The sequence below is a fragment of the Misgurnus anguillicaudatus genome, chromosome 24, assembly GCF_027580225.2.
Source record: "Misgurnus anguillicaudatus chromosome 24, ASM2758022v2, whole genome shotgun sequence".
NCBI lineage: Eukaryota > Metazoa > Chordata > Actinopteri > Cypriniformes > Cobitidae > Misgurnus > Misgurnus anguillicaudatus.
Genome location: NC_073360.2, coordinates 49,997,808 through 50,017,385, shown reverse-complemented (window position 1 = coordinate 50,017,385; position 19,578 = coordinate 49,997,808). Strand labels below are relative to the sequence as shown.

The following is a 19,578-nucleotide window of genomic DNA, read 5'->3' as shown; positions in this document are numbered from 1 at the left end:
AGCCCACGCGCGTTTCAAAAATCACACAAACGCATCATTTATTTGTGCTTGACAGGAGATATACGCACAAACTATATTGTAATACCACAGTCTCTGCAAGTTTTCTCATAAAAACAATCGTTTATTTTAAGTGAGCAGTTGATTATATGTATCAGTGTATTAGATCAGCGCTTCTCCACTGGTGTTAAAGGGACAGTTCCTCTTATAAGAAATGCTTATGTTTGAGTCATTATGTCAATGAAACTACATAAGACAAAAGGAAAATCACTTTTATAGCTTTAAAAAGATAAATTATATTTAATTTATAGAATGAAAACCAGTGTTATGTTAATTTGATACAGTTACCTAATCAATACTGTTAGATCTTATTTTATTTGTAACTTTGTTCTTTTCTATTGTAATTTCTTGATTTGTTTTTATTTTTTTCCACATTACTTTTTTGCTTATCTGAAAATTATTTAACCCATGACTCAAAGACCATAATGTAATTCATTTAACCAGTACTATATTGTAAAATTAAGTCATTTTAAATTAGATGTAGGCCTTCAGGTCCACCCTTTTGCAAGGCCAACTTAAAATTGTATGGCCTTGCGACTGATGGTCAGATTATGGCAAAATAAAATTATTGCAGATTTAAAATAGTAAGGTAATGCTACTTGTTACAGCTTTCCACGTTTATCAACCCATTTAATTAAACATGCTTTGTGTTACTAGTCAAATGTTTAAATTTGAAATCTAAATTGTCCGTTAGAATTAAAAATTTGAAATGATGGTTATAATGTATTTTTTGTGTGTAATGGTGTGCATTTTGTTTCTGCGCACGTGGAGGGATGTTGAGTTCCTTCCTTCTTTTTTGTCCTTGCCAATCACATGCCTGAAGAATAAATAAGTTAACTTACAGCATGTCCCCTAATGAGGCCATAATATTTATTCTGGAGAGGGATCCTCACCCCTCCCGGCCCCATCAGAGGCCACATAGCCCCTGAGCACCCTTCTCACCTTTTTCACCCCTGACCCGTTTTCATGCCTGAACTCCACTTATACCCTGTATGAACAAACTGCTAGCCTGACTACGTCAGACTTCGTACTTCCGCTAAATTTCATTACGCTTCTGTACTCAGTCTGAGATACCTCCCATTCAAACCGTTTTCCACCGGTCTCAAAACGACCGTCCAATCAACGAACAGAGGGCGGGCTGAGAGCCGTGACGTAGACGCTAAACGCCGAATCACGGTTGAAGTCTGTTGAGGACATGGAGACACAGAAAGCTCTGTTGTGGAGAACCGGCACTTGCCAACTTAAACCCGAACAAGAAAAGTGTTTGTTAAACATTTGAATGGAGATTATGTTGTTGCCCTGCTCCCGACAAGTTTTTGGAAAAGTTTAATTTATCAACTTTACCGATCGTCAGCGAGAAACTGTGTGCAGCACAGCTTGACGTGCACAACGATCGAGAAATCATGGAAGGGAATTATATTGTTCACAGTTAATGGTGGAGGACGCGTGGGCAAGCATTCTTTGGTGACATTCCTGATTAACCAGAAAATAAGGTAGGGAGATTTAATTTACATATGGTTATGGTTGTCTGGTGGAAGAGTTTGAGAGGAGAGAGGGGCTTTCCTCCCGTTAGACGTGAGTGGAAAGCCACCGTAAGGATAGTGTTCAACTAGCTCTGGCCCGATTTACTTTACATAATCTGCAAAAGTCGTTCATAGTCATGTTAACTCTGGTATTTCGCTCGATGGGTTTGTTTTCACATCATACGTGTATTTTACAGCAGAGATTCGATGCGGCTGATCCGGCGCATAAAGCACATCATATCCAAATGTTATGTGTGATTGGCTTACGTTTAGACCAATGATTTTAAACTTCAGACAAGCCCCTCCCACGAGAAGGAAAACGATTGTCAATTATGCCCAGCCAGACTCTGTCTATGAAGCGAAGCAAAATAGCAGAGGACGGTATTACCAGGCTAACAAACTGCATCTATTGTTCCTATAATGCTGAGTTATTTGGGAAGCTGAACAACAGTCTCTTTCTTTCTATGATATGATTTTTTTTATATACCACATTACTGTGTATGCCGTTTAAAGTTTAAACTGTAAACAACGTCTGGAATGCGGCATGCACTGTTTAAAGTTCTAAAGCTGTAGAACGTAATGACACAGAAGAACTTGTGCCAAAAAAGGGAGTAAGTATTTTGGTTTAAAAAAATCTGACATCGTCCAAACCGTTATTTTATGCAAATGTTGTCAGGCTAAAATTATGTCCAGAGACGGCAACACGAGAGAATTTGCTCAACCACCTTAGCTGCATACATGCAGTGGAATACCAAGAATGCATGAACCTATGATCATCGCACTACACATCAGCCGGTTACACTAGAAAAGCAAAAGAAAGTCGAGTCCGATGTCACTTAAAGATGCGTTTCAAGAGGGACTGCTTACCAAAAGAAAAGCAAGCGGTGGAATGAGAATACACACTCAATCACTATACACCTAGCCAAACACATTTTCCCACTAGCTACTGTTGAGAGACTGCTTCACCAAGATGCTGAGGAGAAGAACTATACTCAGCTGACGAAGGATGTGAAGAGAAACATTCTAGCTTACTTGAATGAGAAATATTCCGATCAGGTCACAGATGACCTGCTTGACATTGCGACGACTTTATCTCGGTTCCAAACCACCTACATTGAGAGAAAATATGGAACCGGTTACATCCAGCACAGTCAAAGAAATAAATTTGCAAAAGGATCAACAAGAAGAGACACTCTCAAGGACTGCTACTGCAGCAGAGCCTGTTGTTCCTCCTCCTGAGGTAAAAAGATGAAAGACTAGTTTGTCCAGCTATTTTAAAAGGCGAAGCACCAACAGCATGTGCTATGGTAGAGACAAACACTCTGAGGGAAAGCATTAAAAATGGAGCTGATAACCTATTTACAGACCACAGAAGGTTGACAATGATGCAGACCCTTTGGAGTAGTGGAGATGCCATCAGGCTGTTTTCCCCTGCATTGCAAAGCTATCTTGCCAGTATTTGTGTATCCCTGCCACCAGTGGTCCATTTAAGAGGGTGTTTAGCACTGGTGGCAACATTGTTACGTGCCGCAGGGCTCAAACCAAATGATGTTGACCGTTTGGGTTTTCTGGCTCAAAATTTGTAATGTCTGAAGTGCCTTTTTAATGTAGCGTGTTGTCTGGAATACTGAGTATTGCGTCAAAAACAGTTTCACTACAATTACTAATATAAGTTGCATACTTTTGTTTTACTGTGTGTGCGTGTGCGTGTGCGCGCCTCAAAGTCCATATTAATGAAATTTGACTTCATGAAGGATTGTTTACAAAGTGTAGTTGCGAGTTGGTTTACAAAACTTTTTATAAAGGAAGATTCCACTTTCATAAAAATCATATTAAAATGAGACATGCTGGAATGTTGTCCTTAAAAAAAAAAACCTCATTTCTTTTCGACTGAACGAAGAAAGACATCAACATTTTGGATGACATGGGGGTGAGTTGTTTTCAAAATTTGCGCAATAAAAAGGTTGTGTATTTAATCAAATACAGTAATAAATGTACTGCTCATGGTTAGTTCATGTTAGTTAATACATTAACTAATGTTAACAAATGAGACAAACGTTAGAACCACTGGGCAACACCACTACTTCCGTTGCTAAAATGAACGTGCAGGCTATTTGTTAACGTGGGCTGTAAAAGGGTCCACGTCCTGTCTCAGTCAGTAGAAAATGTGGTTAACACCCGGTCATGCATGAAAAAAATCATATACAGTAAAACCAGCATAATTTTGTAAAATACCTTGATCTAATTTTTTGGTCCTCCTACCCAGCACTACCGAACAAGCATACTTTTTCCTCACAAACAACACCACACTTATTTAATGATGTTGATTTGGTGTTTAACAGTCCTTTGTGTATGCTGTGGTTTCGTGCGAGGGAGTGTGTTTTTGCGTTGTTGTTTTTTTTTGTTTTTTTTTTTTATCTATAAGGGAGGGTCATTGCAAAGTGATAGTTTTGTAGTGTGCATCGAGGCATGCACACTTTAATTCCTAACGTTATAGAAGAAACATGTTGACATGGAATGTATAATCATCCGTCATCATTTTCCAACAAAGTATGCACACAGCACGATAGTATTTCATGCATATATTGTGGCACAGGCATTTTTTTTTAAATGACTACACATGTGTTCTGCACTCTACAGAGTCAAAGGAGAGTGGAAGTGGCAACACTGAAAGATGAGATTGTCAAGCTCAAGTCTCAGATTGTGGAGTCACCTGAAGAACTTCGAAATGAGATGGAAAGGATGAAAGAGACTGTGAAAAACATCAAGATGTCAAAAGTATGTATGACTTACATGGCAAAAAAGTTTTAGTTAATGCAAGTGCTGAAGCACAGTAAGCCAATCATTGCAAATAAACTTCTAACCCCAGACTGATTTCTAGTAGTAATGATTTGGTTTGTTGACTGTCTGCTGTTGTGTATGTGATAGGACTTGGCTGATGAAAGGCTAGTGGAGCTCCAGATGCGGGTGCAGTGTGCAGGTCAGGTGGAGGCAGAGATCCAGGTTTTACTCAAACAGCTGCAGGACCTGCAGGACAGCATGTGTCAGACCAACCAGCAGAAGGAGAAGGTCTGATGGGTTATATACATATTTTAATATCAGTAATTAATTTAAGGAATCATTTGTGAGTCGATATCAGTAAAATTGACAGAGTAGGGTGGTGTCAAATATTGAAATCAATTATTGAAATCAAACTTTAATGCCTCTAATCTCGTCATTAGATTCAACCTGGACATTATTTTTATGTATTCTATAAAAAGGTACAACAATTATATTAAAGCTCACGTAACACACGCTGTTTCTTCATTTCTGATATTAATCTGGAGTACCTATAGAGTAGTATGACATCCTTTATATCTCTGAAGAGTCTTTAGTTTAATCAGATTTATAAAAGAAAGATTAGCTTTACTGAACCTTTCCGATAACGTACGAAAAAATGAAGAAGGAGGAGTTATAACGCGGGAGGAGCGAGTTTTAACTTATGATTCACTACATGTTCGTGTCATTTATATAATATACACGTGCCTATTTTCAACATAAGACAGAAGTCTTACTTACCACGTGTAACTCGTCATGACCCGGTTCTGAAAATCCACCGCATCAAACACACACGCAAAACTCCGCTGCTAATCCGGATAATAAACTATATCCATTGTTTCCATGAGGCTGGATGTCTTCTCCTTACATCCAAAAACACACTTCTTCTTGTGCCATTGTTGAGTTTTGAAATTAAACAAGGCTGAGTGGCGTGATAAGCTGTTAGCAGCTCTAGCGTCTCCCGCTGATTGACGGCTGGGCGGGGTTTTCCGGGGGAAGTTTTCCGGCGGAAGCCCATATAAAGAAGTGATGCGTATCGAAAACCCCTGAAACGTCAGTTAGAACTGTAATCGAAAAAGACTAGCCGAAACTTGTACGAACCCTGGCGAAGTGCATTCGGCACAGAAATACTCTGAAACACGCCCAACTGCGGTTTTGACACTTTGCCTACGTTTAGCATGAGGAAACAACTCTATAACTGTGTTAATAAGTCAGAATGCTTGAAATGCCATTAACCCCCCCCCCCCCCTTAAAACCATTCATAGCCATGTTTACCAGTACTGATTTAAATCATTTTTCATAAGGATTAGTATTAAAATCTGGGGTTTGTTTTGAACTTACACCTTATAGTTCAATATAGCTTTTCCAAATTCATCCTGAAATGTAAGTTAAAGCAACAATGGAAAACTTTTTTACACATTTTTAAATATCATACATATGCGGATATTCTGAGTTCTTTTGCAAAAATGAGACAAGAAATTTATTATTTCACCTGGGGCTGGATTCACGAAAAAATGAAGACAAAAAAATGAGAAAGCTCTTAAGATAAATTATAAGAAGTTTGTAAGATTGTATTAAGTGAGATTATTTACTATTGTAAAAGAGGCCAGCTAGTGAAGACGATGTGGTGAGTAAACATGCCCTAATATCATACCCTAGGATCTAAAGCTGTGTTTGCTATCAGCTATGATAAATGCAATGCTGTAATTTTTCAATGCAGGTCCAGGACTTAGCAGCTCTATATGAGGCACTACAGAAAGAGCTGAGGAATTTAAGCACTGAGGAGGCCCAGCTGAGGAGAGCTCTAGCCATGAAGCTTGACAAGGAATCCAAGCAACAAATTCGTCGACTGAAAAAGAAAGAAGTAAAAGATCAGCAAGTCAAAATTATATATGGGTAAGTGAAGAGAGATCTAAAAGCAAAGAGTTTTTTCTTCACAGAGTGCCTGTGCTGTTTGATGATGATTCAGGTGCACATTTCCATTTTTGAAAAATACTGTAGTACAGTCTCTCTACCGTTTAATGTGCATGCATATTTACATCACACAGTCAGTCTAAAGAGATTTTAAGTGTGCAATTCTTCAGATTAGATTGGTTGCTGTTTAGTAATTGTTTAACTGGACTGAATGAATTCAAGGAAATTCATGCATTTTCATCACAGTAAACATGCTAGAGTAGATCAGCAGACCTGCCAACCTGTACGCATTTTGCGTAGCAGGTACTCATTTTGACCTCAATGTACGGTGGTAAGATTTGTCACTCTAAACTACGCAAAAACCTGAGGACGCCTCTGCCGCGCGAAGTACTCGAAACAAGCAACAGAAAAAAATAAAAATATGTACAATCATAGCACTGGGCTCATCCACCACATAGAAAGTGGATGATTGACAAGTCGTATGGCCAATCAGTAACAAGAGTCTGCTATCGACGGAACCTTAAAATCCTGTGTGATCTCTGTCCTCCACCCGCTGTTTCTGACAATCTTTTTCAACGGAGAGTCAAGACGTCTGACCCGCTAAGGTAAACTGGTCAAGGTGGATGTGCAAAGTTGAAATAATGATTTAGCTTAATCCTATGAAGTCGACGGTGTCGCGGGCTCCGTTTCATAACGTGCACTTGACGGCAAGATGCGCTAACATTACTTCTGATTTGTAAATTAGCATATTTTATAATTGGGCACTTACGAAAAAGTACCATGATTTTACCATGTGGGAGAGCATCTAGTTTTAGTCAAATAAAAACGGAAAATTCACTCACAGTGAAGGGAATCCACCTGACATCCGAGTGAAGCGGATTAAATGCGCTCTGAAATAACGGGCTCTTGATAATTGTCAATCAAATAAATCGTCATATACAAACCACATCAAATAAAGTTTTATACATGGAGAATATCTCGTGTCTCCACATGATAGGTGCCTATGCCGTACTGTACTGTAGGCAAGGCAAGTTTATTTGTATAGCACATTTCATACACAGAGGTAATTCAAAGTGCTTTACATAGAAATGAGAAAACAATATATAAAAGAGAAAAAAGAAAATGTAAAAATAATAGATACACAATAAAATCACAATAAAAACAAAGATACATGAGAATTTAGAATAACAATTAAAGAAAATAAATGTGATTTTAATAAAAACACTTTAAAATGTTAAAAAGAATAAAACAGAAGTAAAAGTGACTTGAGTTAAAAGTGCAGTCAGTGTGAAGCAGCACAGTGCTCATTCAGTAAATGCAGAGTTAAACAGATGTGTTTTTAATCTAGATTTAAAAGTGTTTACTGTTGAAGCACATCTGATCTCTTCTGGAAGCTGATTCCAGCTAGAGGTGGCATAATAACTAAATGCTGACGCACCTTGTTTTGAGTAAACCCTTGGTATTTCTAACTGACCTGATCCTAATGATCTGAGTAATCTGTTAGGTTTATATTCAGTTAGCATATCTGTCATGTATTTGGGTCCTAAACCATGAAGTGATTTATAAATGAGTAACAATACTCAACAAAGCTACAATAAATTAAAGACAGACAGACAGTAAACGGCACTACTGTCACAGTTATGGTTGAATTTAAAGCAGTGTTAACTCTAAAATACTGTCTTAAAGGGGTAGTTAACTTAAAAAATGTAATTCAGTCATTGTTTACATAACAGTACAGACCGTTCAATCCTTTGAGTTTCTTTGTTGTGTGAAACACAAGTTATTCTGAAAAGTGTTGGTAACCAAACAGTGTCTGGTTCCCACTGCTCTCCATTGTATTTTTTGCTAGTCAGGGAAAAACAAAATTTTTTGTGTTTCACTCAAGAACGAAATCATGACGGTTTGGAACAATATGAGTAAATGATAACAGAATGTCATTTGTGGGTGAACTATCATTCACCCACAAGTATCATTCACCCACAAGTATTTCACATAAATAATGTTATTAATCACCATGTATGGCAAATTTGGTTAAACATGATTTTACATTTATAATTATTTTTAAAGGAGATTATGGCTGGATGGGAAAAAGTGAGTGCAATGTGCAGCATGTTACCTTGAAAGTTACCAAGAGGTGTGTGTGTGTGTGTGTGTGTGTGCGCGCGTGCGTCTGCGCGTGCATGTGTTAAATGATATGTTAAACACCCGTGTTCTGTCCTTTCGGCCGATGCTACTGTACTCAAAAAAAAATTCCAAGGTTGGCAGGTCTGGATCAGTACTGTGTGATACAAACTGAATGTTAAGTAAAATATTGCTGCATGGGTAATGATGGGTGAACTTGGAGGACTAATTGATGTGATGTTAACAACAGGGTAATCAGGACCCCGACACAAAGTGTATTACGTGGCTATTTGGCACGAGTAAACTACTGGACACAAAACATTGATTAGAAATAGTTTATTTGCTTATTTGTAACACATGCAAATCTACTACAGGGTTTTCATGGGGTCTTAAATTTACTGTTCTAGGTTTTGTATAATTTTAAACCGGTCTTTATTTTCCAGGGTCCATGCAACACTACCTCTAGTCCTTTTATATATTTATATATATATATATATATATATATATATATATATATATTTTTTTTAAAAATGAACAGTTTGGTTCCAAAACGCGATAAACGCCATTTTTGAAAAAAATGAGTTACTGCCAAAATCAGTATTATATCAGGTCAGTGTTTAAAAGTAAATAATTAATTTTACGCAAAATCCAATATCCGCCGTGTTATTCTGTCATCTTTTCTCCCTTTTTCCCAAAAAGCGATAAACGCCACTCCTCCTTTTTTACAGAACGCAATAAATCCATTCCAGAAATTACAGCCCACCGTTCACACAATGTAAACAAACAATGGCGGTGCGCTGAGTACACGTAGTCCTAGTTTTCCTCATCTACTTTGTACTTCGTGATCAACAAATAAAACAAAATAATACTTTAATGGCATTGTTAAACCTGTAATTGTTTTCTGTGACGGGAAAGATTGTCATTAACATCTAATAATTTACGCGAAGCACTCGGGAGACTGGTGCTTATCTCCCGACAGCATCAAGTTTCTCATGCAACACATTGACCCCAGGGGATCTTATGAATAACTTTACATTATTTTACTCAGTCAACGGAAATCGAGCAGGACCAAAACATTTTACAGCTGATCGTTGTGAAAAATGCTAAGCAACAACGTCAAGTATAACCGCTGCAATGACAGTGATCTTAATATGACAAAGTAAGTGTTTTGATTAATGACATTAATGTTTATTTTTTTTAGTCAGTGTGTACAACTAGTCAACTAAATGAATATAAAATGGCAAAGATGAATGCACATTTGTACATTGAATTAATAGTTTTCTAGCATTTTGAAACAAAAACTGTGATGGATTTATTGCATTTTGTGGAAAAAATTCAATTCAATTTTATTTATATAGCGCTTTTCACAATAGTTAATTGTTTCAAAGCAGCTTTACATTAATAGAAGCAGTAAAAGCACAGAAAAACGACAGATAGCACAACATAATACACGATAGCATAAGCAGTCAAATTTGCTGCGGCTACAACTCGACATTATAAGCGAGCGTATTACTAATTTAACGTCTAGAAGAGGAAGCTAAGTTAAGCCCAAGAAGGCTGCCTCCCCGGGGTAAAAAAAAACCCCTAGGAGAAAAAAACCCCGGGCTGTTTAGCCGAGGAAATAAAAAAAAGTCCTAGGAGGGAAAAACCCTTGGGAGATATAAGTATATACACACATATAAACGGATAAAGAGATTAAGCGGGTTCTGCCGGTGACCGTTGGTCAGGCATCAGCTGGGCATCATGTTGAATGATGACCAGTAGATCAGAGGTGTGCCGACTTTCACATCTACCTGAACTGGGTCTGTTTGTCCCATTGTCCTCGGGGTCGAGGACGAGACAGGGAGTGAGTAACAAAATCATATTAGCGTAGGGGCCGTTCACATGTAATGCAAGTGTCACACAGTGATGTGGTTTAATCAGCTTAGTTTCAGACAGACTAACTATTGCGGCATAATTATATTATCCACAGTTGAGGATTTTGCAAATTGGGGGCCCACTGCGACGGTATATATGGTAACTAAGGGTCACCTTCCGATCTTTAAGAGAAAATGAAACCTGTCGACCCATTTGACTAAGGCCTGTAACCCCACTGTCGTTGTTAATGCAGGTTCAGTGGCAAACGGGTCTGTATGGCATACTATTCACAAGACACACGAAAGCACCAAAATCGCAACCCGACCATATGTGCCAAACCGTTTGACTAAGGCCAGAGGCCCCACTGTCGTCGTTAATGCAGGTTCAGGTGCAAACGGTGGCAAACTATTTAATGCAATTCATTTTGAAGTGTTTATGCAGATAAGCTTTTTATTTATTTATTTGGTTGGTCTGTGTTATGACCGCGAGTGCTTTGTTCCGTACAAATAACTATTTCGAGTTAAGTACTTTTACTAGACAAATAATGCGAATGCTTTGTTGAAGAGAAAAGTTTTAAGTCTAGATTTAAAATTATCGACTGTGTCTGATTCTCGGACATCGGTTGGTAAATCATTCCAGAGCTTAGGGGCTAAGTAGGAAAAAGACCTTCCACTTTTAGACACTTTTGATAGTCTAGGGATAATCAAGAGACCAGAATTTTGTGACCGTAGTGTGCGTGATGGATTGTATTCTGATAGTAATTCTCTAAGATATGAGGGTGCTAGGCCATTTAAAGCTTTGTAGGTGATTAGTGATATTTTAAATTGTATGCCATATTTAACTGGTAGCCAGTGTAAAGATGCCAGAATTGGGGCAATGTGGTTGTACTTTTTAGATCGAGTAAGTACCCTTGCAGAAGCGTTTTGAACTAGCTGAAGCTTGTTTACTTGATTTGCATGGCATCCCCCGAGTAGCGAGTTACAATAGTCTATTCTAGAGGTCATAAAAGCATGGATAAGCTTCTCTGCGTCAGATGTAGACAGTATATGGCGTATTTTCGAGATATTTCTAAGGTGGAAGAATGCTGTGAGGCAGACGTTGGCGATATGACTATCGAAGGATAAGTTGCTGTCGAACATCACACCTAAGTTCCTAACCGTGGAAGATGCCACTACAGTGCAGCCATCTATGTGCAACTTGTAATCTGACATATTATTGAACCGAATCGCTACAAACATAATAAGTATCTCTGTCTTATTGGAGTTGAGCTTAAGAAAGCTATGTGCCATCCAGTCACTAACATCGCTAATGCAGTCTGTTAGCTTAGAAAACGTGTGTGTTTCGCTGGGATGTAGGGCTGCACGATTAATCGAAAAAGAATCACGATCTCGATTCATACATATAGGCGATCTTCATTTTAAATGACGGCGATTCACTTGCATTTACAGTCTTTCCCTGTATTCAGTTTCTGCGTTCAAGTGTTCACGTATTTACATTACAACCCAAGAATATCAGTCAAACTTGCTAACACACACTCATACAGGGTAAAACCAAACCCTATTGATTCACCAATCAGACCCGATCGTTTCTCTCCTCTCTCTCATCTCATTTGCGGCGTTCCACTGTCACTCGCGTGACGTATAACAAGGCGGCAGACCTAAACACAGTCGTTAACTTGGTGGATCTGGAGCGGCAATTTTAACAAAAAAGAGAGGATAAACGAGTGTCACTGTGGAAAATCCTGATGGCGACGGAGAAAGTGAAGATGCAACAACATTGGTTTCGAAAAAAGGCAAGGAAATTATTTACCTCAGGCTCCGGACGTTTCTAAATCGGAACGCTGCAACCTCAGGAGATCGCATGCAGGCTGTATACGTCATCAAGCCTGGTTCGTTTGAGTTAACGGAGCATAACATTCGCAAGTCATTAACATACTTCAACAATTTATTATTAACTAAAAATATTAGTCATCTTTATAACGTTAATTGTTAATATTCTGAAATTAGACAGTCTTTATGATGCGCAGTTTAGAAATTCGACCTCCAGAGAGGCTGCAGCCTTCACGTTGAGAAACGGCCTCTTTGCGTTCCCCATTAGAAAGGGTTTTTCGCACGAGGGGAACATTGTTACATGTCTGCGTTTCTCTCTGATGCCTCAAAATGTTGATCTTTTAGTCTTTTAAAGGTTTAACGTTAGTGTTTTTAAAGTTTTAAGGTTGGCCAGTTTGATAGCTGTTAAATTGCACCTGTGCTTTTTGTACTAACAAATTTTAAATTATTCTAAATTTTAAGGGGTCTAAAATAATAAAAAGAGACTTTTAAGAAACGTTATTATAACTGAAAGTCCTGTAGCACATTTTTTAGTTAAGTGCAAAATAAATGTTTTTGTTAAAATAAAGAGAATCGGGTGAGAGAATCGGGATGTCAATTCCCATGGAAAAAATCGGGATTCACATTTTAGCTTGAATCGTGCAGCCCTACTGGGATGTGAGGAGATGTAAAGCTGAGTATAGGCTTGTGCCGGTGTTAAATTTTCATGTTGCGGTGATTTTATGAAGGTTTTATTACGGTAGACCAGGGCTAGTCAACCGGCGGGCCAAGTGCGGCCCGCCAATCATCTTTATCCGGCCCGCCGGTCACCTTTGGCCGTTTCTCAATCGGAAGGGTGCAGCCTCCGGAGGTCGCATATGCAGACTGCATACGTCATCAAGATTAAGTTAACTGGGCATTCCATTCACAAATCATAAGCATATTACAACAATTTACGATTAACTAAGAATAACAGTCAACTTCATAATTGTTAAAATTCTGAAATAAGACTTAATGACGTATGCAGCCTGGAAATGCGACCTCCGGAGGCTGCCGCCTTATTGAGAAACGACTATAGTCTGATTTAAATTTAGCGTGGTTACTTTTACCTTACCACTGTACACGACAACACAGAAAGGGGCTGTGTGTGGTGCCAACCATCTGCGGGTTCGTAATTATCTGATCCAATTCGAGCTTTGGATGCATTAAAGAAAATAAACGTATGCGACTACACCGCATGTGACGCGGCGACCGGAAGTGATGTATTTCAGTGTGTTCCAATCAAAACTGTGTGCAAAGTTAAAATTATTAATTATTGTTTATTTTACTTTAAAGTATTCAAGTATTACTTATAATTACTGGTAATTAAATTATTAACTATGCATATTTTCGTAGATTAAAAGTTCTCTCCCATGACAGATTTACGATTAAACTACATTTTCATTACGCCACTAGGGGGCGAACTCCCGACAGTTATATCTGTATGTAATGTACAATGGAAAGGCTGTTTAGCCTATATATCTATAAAATATTAAAAAAAGAAAACATGTAGTGCAATTTTAGTCATTAGGAGAAGACTGGCTGTATGTTGTGAGTAGTTGACATGTAACAATTAATGAAAGTAAACAGTTATAAACAAAATATGTTTAGGAGTGTTGATCTCTTACACTTTTACTATTAACATTTGGCTCTTACATGTTAAACTGCAATTGTTTTTAAATATTAATAAAGAAAATGAGTTTTCAGTAATTAAAAGGCATTTAAATTTATTTTGAAACTGCATGTTTTAATGTTTTTTTTTTTCAAATATACTACAACAAAAGTAACAAAAACGACAACAGCACACACACACATATATATGGTAAAAGTAAAACATATATCAAAAGTAAAAATAGGGGTAAAAGTTAGGCCCACGTCATATTTACAATTTTAAAATCTGGCCCCCTAAGAAAAGTAGTTGAAGACCCCTGCGGTAGACGGTATTACCACGGTGTTGAAATGCATTACAAAAATAAGTTGAAAAGATGAGCAAATGTCATTGTTATAGTGTAAATAAATAACTTGTTAAAATGATATAAATGAAACAATACACAGTAAACTGAACCAATCAGATTCAAACAGAATAAAGTCCAAACTGCAAAAGCAGTCAACTTTAGTGGTTTAAATGATTAAATTGCAAAATATCATCAGTCCATATGCAGCCTGACGTTGGAAAGCCACTTTGATCGTTGACTGAATGGCTTCAGCTGAAAATGAGCCAGCAGCAGCACTGCTAGATGCTTGGATACTCTGTAAAACAAAGAAAAATATTACTTCATGCCTTAAAGATGCATTTTAGACAATTATAGAGAATAAAATAAGGTAAAGCTTACTGATAGTTTGTCTTTTTACTTGTTTGTATGATTAAATATGATACATAAATATGTGTTCCTTTCATTTTAGTAAAAGAACACATACAGTTAAAAATGCCCATTTGTATTCACAGTACTGTTTATTCAACATACAGAGTCAAATAAATTACGTAACATATTTAAATAGTTATTATTAACTGACTGAAAGTCAGACAGTGACACATCACTTAATCCACATAACGCATTTAACAGTCAATGAAAATATACATAATGTACACAATTAAAATATACATAAAACACTATTTAGAAGATTAAAATATTTTTTTGTAAAAAGATAACTTACCAGTGTAAAGATACTGAAATTTGGGTTATATGATCAAACTTGCGGGACCTGGTAAGAACTCTTGCAGCTGCGTTTTGCACTAACATTAATTGTAGTCTGTTTAATATTAAGTAATTAACTTAACGTTACCTGTCAGGCTCAGTTTCAGCTATAATTAATATGTGTTTTACCAGATTTACAAGCGGTAGGATAGCTAATATAACGTTAGCTCAATAGACGTAATAATATTAGACAAACTAAACAGCTAAACGTTAGCTAGCGGACATTAGCATTGCTTAGCGGACACTTAACTGTTATTATTTAGACACAAGATATGAAATATGATGCCATATATCTTACCTTTATCTCCGTGAACTGTGGATGATTGTCTGGAAGATGCATAAAGTTAGTGTTCACGTAATTTGCTGACCCGTTCCATCCACATATTCTACACATAGGGAAATTGTCTATCACCAGCACTCCCTCTTTGTTTTTTCACGAAGCCAAAAAAACTTCCATACTTTACTCCATACATTATTTTTTGTAATGTGTAAAAATAGTAAGCAGCAGCAGCACTCATCCTTCCGTCATCCTTCTCCACGAGAGTCTGGTAAGGTGTGCACCTGCGTATGAGTGACACCTACGCAGCATCCGTGCAGTGTAATTTGAACCGGTCAAAGGAAAAAAAATAATGCACGTCTTTTCGCGGTAATTTGAAGACCCCGCAATAACACTACTGTGCAGTTTTACTACCGTGGTTTACCGTATTACCGAACACCGGCACAAGCCTAGCTGGGTATAATCCGCATAGCAGTGAAAACTTGTTATGTTTCCTGATAATGTCTCCTAGGGGTAACATGTATAACGAGAACAGGATAGGACCTAAAACTGATCTCTGCGGTACACCGTATTTAACCAGGGAGTGATATGACTCTTCCTCGTTTACATACAACAAAGTGATAGCGATTGGTTAGATACGACCTAAACCAGGCTAGTGCCTGACCACTGATACCAACATAGTTTTCTAGTCTATTGAGTAGGATTGTGTGATCTATTGTGTCAAAGGCTGCACTAAGGTCTAGTAATATAAGAATTGAGATTTCACCACGATCGGATCTTAATAGGAGGTAATTTGTAACTCTAAGCAACGCTGTCTCTGTGCTATGGTGGGGCCTGAATCCTGATTGGAATATGTACTATTATTTGTCAAGAGTGTGCGTAACTGGCTTGCCACTACCTTTTCTAATATTTTCGAAAGAAAAGGTAGATTTGAGATTGGTCTAAAGTTATTAAGCTCTCCCTGATCAAGCTGTGGTTTTTTAATCAGTGGTTTAATAACTGCTAGTTTGAAAGCTGTTGGAACGTATCCTATTTCTAGCGATGAGTTAAAGATATTTAGAACCGGGGTTGACACTACAGGGAATACCTCTTCAAGTAGTTTTGTGGGAACGGGGTCTAATATACAGGACGATGATTTGGATGATCTAACTAGTCTAGAGAGCTCATCTATTGTAGTAGGTTTAAATGAATCAAGATGTTCGTATGGTAGTCTAGTGTTAAGTGAACTAATGGGTAGAGTGGTGGCTGCCTGGGTAGTTACCATGTTTTCCCTAATAACCAAAATTTTGTTAGAAAATAAGTTTATGAAGTCATTACTATTGTGTTGAAGTTTACTATTGGTTTCTGTTTGTTCTTTGTTTCTAGTCAGTTTTGCAACTGTGCTAAAGAGGAAACGAGGGTTATTATGATTCTCATTTATAAGCTTGCTAAGATAGGTAGATCTGGCGGATTTAATAGCCTGTCTGTAGTGTTTAACACTCTCTTTCCATGCTGCACGCCATACCTCTAACTTTGTGCTTCTATAATTTCTTTCCATTTCCTAGTTGCCTTTTTAAGGGCTGCGGTGTGATGGTCATACCATGGAGCTGGCGGTTTTTCTTTGATTCTCTTTTTTCGAATGGGAGCAACGGCATCCAATGTGTTAGAACAGACATTGTTTAGGTTTTCTATTACAATATCTAGATCTTCACAGTTATCTGCTACATGTTTAATTTGAGACAGGTCTGGAAGAGTGCTAATAAAGCTGTCTTTAGTGGTGGAAATTATTGTTCTGGCTAATCTGTAGCATGTTGTGGATTGAGTGATCCTATCTAGAAGTTCAGTGTATGACACAATGTAATGGTCAGAAACTGCATGACTCTGAGGTGATATTTTGATGTCATTAATATTGAGCCCGAGTGACAGAATTAAGTCTAATGTGTGCTTACGAGTATGCGTTGGCCCTGTCACGTTTTGTCTAATATTGAGAGAATTTAGAACATCCATAAACGCACGTCCTAATGCATCTTTTGGGTTATCCACATGAATATTAAAATCACCAACGATAAGAGCTTTATCTACAGTGACTACAAGCTCAGACAGGAAATCTGCTATTTCTTTAAGGAAATCTGCATGGTGGCTCTGAGGTCTATAGATTGTAGCAAAGGCAAAAGAGAGCTGTTTGTGGTAATGATCAGTTATTTCCATATTTAACAACATTAGTTCAAATGATTTTAAGCCAGGTTTCTGTTAAACAGAGTGCATCTAAGTTTCGGTCTGTAATTATATCATTGACAATAGGTTCTTTATTGGTAAACGATCTAATGTTAAGAAGGCCGAATTTTAACATTCGAGGTTCATCTTGTAATGTATTGTTTTCTAATTTTATATGAATCAAATTTGTACCAGATGTGGCAAGCGGTGCTCTGTATTTATTTGTTCGGGGAACAGATACAGTTGAAATGTGTTGATATTCTGGTAAGATTGACTCGAAGTGCTGGGATATAAGTGATCTTGACAATGGTAAAAATAATTAGGTTTTATAATAAATCTTTGAAAACTAAGTTATGGATTTGAATTTTTATTGTTTTTATAACCTAAAGATGCTATGTGAAAGTTTGTAACAGAAAATAGTAGGGGTGTCACAATTAATCGATTGTGAGATGCATCGCGATGCGGGGGTGGACGATTCTGCATCGATGCAGTAATAACCCATAATCGATTATAGCCTGCTTACATCCTTCGTCGCGTACAGGTATGTGGCGGTAGAAAAAATGACAGAGGGTTGTGAGAAACGAGTGATAAAAAATGCACCGGGTATTTTAAAAGCCGATGTCTGGGCTCATTTCGGCTTCTATGAACATGCTGGTAAGCACGAACTGGACAAGACACACGCCCGAAATGACCGGAGCCCGACATAATGCAGCCCAAATCCGAACGTACATTTAGATTGACAGCTTTTTAAAAGCCCGAACCCGTTTACAGCACGACATTATTTAAATGTGCGCACACACACAGCTTTTGTAAAGAATGAGAAATTTACACAGGTTTTAACATTATTTATTTATTACTAATTATCTACACGCAAAGTTGAAGTTGAAACAAAGAAATAAAATAAGTCATCTGTAACATTGTAACATCTCATTCTAAATATGCCTATGCAATACACTATAAATAGGCCAATAAAAAGATTATTTCTTAACGAATTAAATTAAGATAATACATTCTGAATTAAGATGGGTATTTGGCAATAACGAAATTAAGAGAATGGCTCCGCGGGATTTGCGTCGGCACTTCTCTACATTACTGCCAACATTTGTCTATATCCTCTGTCTAAATTATGTATTTAAGACTCGATTCATATTTAGTTATACATTGAAAAACCTTTACTCACCAAGATTAGGCTACATGTTTTTGATTAGGAAAATGATTAAATAAATGGCTTCAGCGCGGTCCTGCGCTACTGAACTTGACTGCTCATTTACCTCACAAAGCCGGAGCGGAAGCCCGAGCCCGCCCCGAGCCCGTGTAAAATGTTAGAAATAAAGCCCGAACCTGCCCGAGCCCGTCGGGTTCCGACGGGTCCCGTCGGGTTCGGGCAAAGATCTTCAGCTCTAGTGTAAAGCCTGCCATGCACAAATAAAATATGTAGGCAATACCACTAATCTAAGAAACCACGTTAACCGTTTTCACCCCGAGCTGCTAAAGAATGCAAGTGTTGATAATGCTTTAATTGACAGTAGTATTATGCACTTTTAGTTTTTCCTAATGTTTTAGTTTTAAATGCTGCTGTTGTTTGCTGTTTACAGAACAAGTTTGTCTTGTTTCCTATTAAGTAGTATACTTTAGTATACTTCTTGAAGAAAACAAAATACAAAGGAGTTCAAATACTGTATCTGACTTCTTACATTCATCAAAATAAATGTAGCAATGTGCAGTAATTAAAAAAAAAGGATGCAATGCATCGTGATGCATCATGATGCATCGTAACATCGAATTGAATCGAATCGTTAACTTAATAATCGGAATCGAATTGAATCGAGGAACCAGTGAAGATTCACACCTCTAGAAAATAGTGGTTTTCATCTTGTCACTTTCTTGTTATAGAAAACACGTTTTTACCGAAATTTGTCATAATGGATTTACCGTAAAACTTCAAATAATAGCCCGGGCTTTTATTTTCCCAAACCTATCATCACACCAGGCGTCTAAAAGAGACAGGCGTCTATAAGAGACAGGCTTTTAATTTAATTGTTCCAGCATGACAGCAGGAGGTTACCACATATTACGTTTTATTTTTAATTTGAATGTGTTAAAAAAATTAGTTCGTGTAATAACAACAGTCTTAAATTATTGGCAGTATAAATAAAGCAAACAATATGTTTTTTTATTGGTTGTTGCGTGAAATCTTACCCAGATACAACAGTGCTATTTTCTGATTGGCTATTGTGTAGCCTCTTTCTTTTTTTTGTATTGGCTCGCTCGACTAG

At 37.5% G+C, this 19,578-nt stretch overlaps 1 protein-coding gene across 4 annotated transcripts in view; it reads left to right on the top strand.

The window, feature by feature from the left end:
* The window catches only part of LOC141361430 (kinetochore protein Nuf2-like), a 40,021-nt gene that overhangs the window by 8,903 nt on the left and 11,540 nt on the right, over positions 1–19,578 (top strand). For all 4 annotated transcript variants that reach the window (XM_073862672.1, XM_073862670.1, XM_073862671.1 and 1 more), the window contains 3 exons: positions 4,221–4,358; positions 4,509–4,649; positions 6,118–6,293. In XM_073862672.1, coding sequence (XP_073718773.1) covers positions 4,221–4,358; positions 4,509–4,649; positions 6,118–6,293 — 455 coding nt within the window. The remainder of the gene's footprint in view (positions 1–4,220; positions 4,359–4,508; positions 4,650–6,117; positions 6,294–19,578) is intronic.